We start from the raw sequence: 3,110 nt of genomic DNA on the forward strand, positions 1-3,110 counted from the left end.
CTACTCTGGCTACTTTGTAAACGGTTACAAGTTTCACACTGAGGGTTATGGGAGAAGCAGAAAGACAATGAACAGCGGTGTGTGCATAAAGGGATCAAACTACAGTGACGTGTCTGCCGATTTTTATGGGAAATTGGTTGAGGTTTTGGAGTTAGAATATCCAGGCCTACCAATGAAGTGCACAATCTTATTCAAATGTGAATGGTTTGATCCTACGCCAAACATTGGCACGAAGGTTCATCCTAAGTATAATCTGGTCGATATTAATCAAAGAAGAAGATATACAAAGTATGAACCTTTTGTTTTGGCAATGCAAGCTGCACAGGTGTACTATGTCCCATATCCATCGTTTAAACGAGATAGATGCGATTGGATGGCAGTGTGTAAAATCAAGGCTAGATCAGTTGTTCATGCACTTGAAACGAAACAATCTTCTTCACTCGCAGTATCGGAGGCATTTCAAGAAGTTAGGGTCGAAAAGCAACCGATGCAAGTTGTTGAAGATTTAACAGATAGATTGGATGATGAAAGCCGATCTTATGTTGAAATAGGACCATCAGATGATGAAGAGGAAGAAGATCAAATCATCATGGGTACCTCAGAAGACGAATATGAAGAAGAGGAAGCTGATGAAGAGGAGGAGGAAGCAGATGATATTCAAGACACTTAAAACTTAGAGAAATTTTACTGTTACAAATTGATAAATGTATATGTAATTAATATTATTAATGAAGAATTTCAATGGTATTCACTTTGTGTACTCATATTTACCACATGTTCTACAATTCATATAATTGTATAAATTCATTTTATCTAGGTTCTGATATCTGCAGTACAGATGGCTAGAGGCAGACCGTTTGATTCTGACGTGTCCGGCAGTGGTTCGCGTGGAGGTCATGGCCCTGGACGCAGTGCCCGTGGACGAGGAGGGTCGATCCCTCGTCCTTCGTCAGGTACGTCTGGGGCTTCGTCATCTGCTCAGCGAGCAGTACTGCCGCCATCACATCCTTCTTCAGGTACGTCTGGGGCTTCATCCTCTGCTCAGCGTCCAGTACTGCCGCCATCACACTCTTCTGCTCCTTCCTCTTCTGCTCCTTCCTCTTCTGCACCAGTACAGACTCCACCAGCTGCACAGTCACCTACTGTGCAAGGTAATCATAAATGTCATAACTGTCATTTTAATTATATATTAATTATCTAAAAATTTATAACATTTGTCATTTCTTTTGCAGCTTCATCCGATCCACGTATCACCCTCAGTTTGGTAGCGGGACAGTAAGTACTTATTCAAATTTTCTGCAGGCATATTTTGTAATTATATTTTGTACTTATTCATAACTGTGATACTTTCGTGTAATTATATTTCACTTATGTTTTTTTTTTTCAGCATATATCCATCTTCTCGAGCAGCGAGGCAAATTTTGAAGATAATCAAGCTACAGCTGCATAAAGAAGGATACACATGGGATGCCGTACCACAAGAGGCGAGAGACTTTTATTGGGAGGAGTTCCAGGTACTCTTTGGTTTAAGTTATATCATCATTCAATGTTTACAATTCAAGATACATCCTTAGTGTTTAAACGCTATATTTCATTTTTTTTGCAGAAACATTTCATATGGGACGAGGCCATTACTGCTATGCTGAAAGTAGCCTGGGAGAAGATATGCGCCGATCGATACGCTGACTTCACCTATAGGATGAGAAAAAGCGGTAAGAAGCAGCAGTGCGTGTCTCAGGAGATATGGGAGAGCTGGCAAAAGGCTTGGGAGGATCCTGCATTCAAGAGAAAGCGGGAGATATTTGCACAAAACAGGCGCAGTGAGACTGGCGGTGATGGAGCAGGACCTTCGCGACACACAGGCGGATCTATATCTGCTATAGAGACAGCTCGATTATTAGTAAGTGAACTAGTACCTTTATAAGAAACTGATGTTTAATGAAAGGACACTATATATATTAATATATCATGCATAAAAATTCATTGCAGGCTAAAGAATTAGGTCGTGAGCCCACACCGATGGAGGTATTTAGATACACTCACACGAAGGACCACGATCGTAATACCTTTGTCGACAGACGTGCGCTGAGCGTCAATGTAAGTAACAATGAATAATATTCCCTCTAATCATTGCGAATATGTACAAAGTTGAATATAATAAAGCTTGCAATTGCATTGATTAATTAATTTTTTGTTTTCAGGAGAATTATACTACAGCTCGGGAGCGTATTGTTACTTCTCAGACCGATGAATCCGAAGCTGAGTCAAGGATTGACGAGGTAGCGCTTTATCTCGAGGCTGTAGGGGGCGAGAAGAAGAGGAAGGTATACGGCATCGGGTCTCAGGCATCACAGTTTTACACTGGCTCAGCAGCTCACGCTTTTACAGCCAGCGCAGCACGACAGCCGGAGCACACTGACTCGCAGTATGATGATGATATACGAGCTCAGCTTGCTGATCAGCAGAGACAGATTGCAGAGCTTAGAGAGCATGTCCTGCGGCTGTCCGGTGAGGCCCGTGCTGGTACTTCCTCCTCTGATCCTGCGCCTGCTACAGACCGACATGTTTTGACGTCTCAGCAGCAGCCACTTCCTGCTCTTGATCCCGATGCTGCAGACGATACCTTGGTCACCCCTCCTGCCGCTACATCACATCCAGTAGGTACTCCTCTCGCCGATCCGACATCGGATCCTGCAGATGAGCAGCAGCATAGATTTGATTTTGGACCTTTTTAGTTTTTTATTTGATTTGATTGATATTTTAATTTGTTCAGTACAATAAAAATTACAATTTTACATTGTTCTAGTTTTTTATTTGTATTTTGATATTTTAATTTGTTCAGTACAATAAAAATTACAATTTACATTGTTCTTGAATTGCGTGTGTGATATATATGTATATATGTCAATTTTCACAGGTGCGGAAAAATTTTGGTTTTATAATAATATTTATTTTTTTTTTATTTTTTTAATTTTGCGACCGATTTGCGACCGCTTTGATACCGACAATTGCAATTTTAAATTACATTTTACGACGGCTTTGCGACCGATTTGAGACCGAATTTACGACCTATTTGCGACCGATTTTAGACCGATTTTTGAGACCGATTT

At 40.9% G+C, this 3,110-nt stretch overlaps 1 protein-coding gene across 1 annotated transcript; it reads left to right on the forward strand.

Annotated features, from left to right (window-relative positions):
• Positions 1-2,016: 2,016 nt before the first annotated feature.
• Positions 2,017-2,781, forward strand: LOC149493162 (uncharacterized). Its single transcript, XM_089715424.1, has 3 exons — positions 2,017-2,097; positions 2,202-2,661; positions 2,774-2,781. Exons 1-3 carry the CDS (start codon positions 2,020-2,022, stop codon positions 2,779-2,781), a joined length of 546 nt encoding a protein of 181 aa, XP_089571550.1. The 5' UTR covers positions 2,017-2,019.
• Positions 2,782-3,110: the final 329 nt, after the last annotated feature.

The sequence above is a fragment of the Jatropha curcas genome, chromosome 10 (genome assembly GCF_041381405.1).
Source record: "Jatropha curcas cultivar XTBG-Jc1 chromosome 10, XTBG_Jcur_1.0, whole genome shotgun sequence".
Classification (NCBI taxonomy): domain Eukaryota; kingdom Viridiplantae; phylum Streptophyta; class Magnoliopsida; order Malpighiales; family Euphorbiaceae; genus Jatropha; species Jatropha curcas.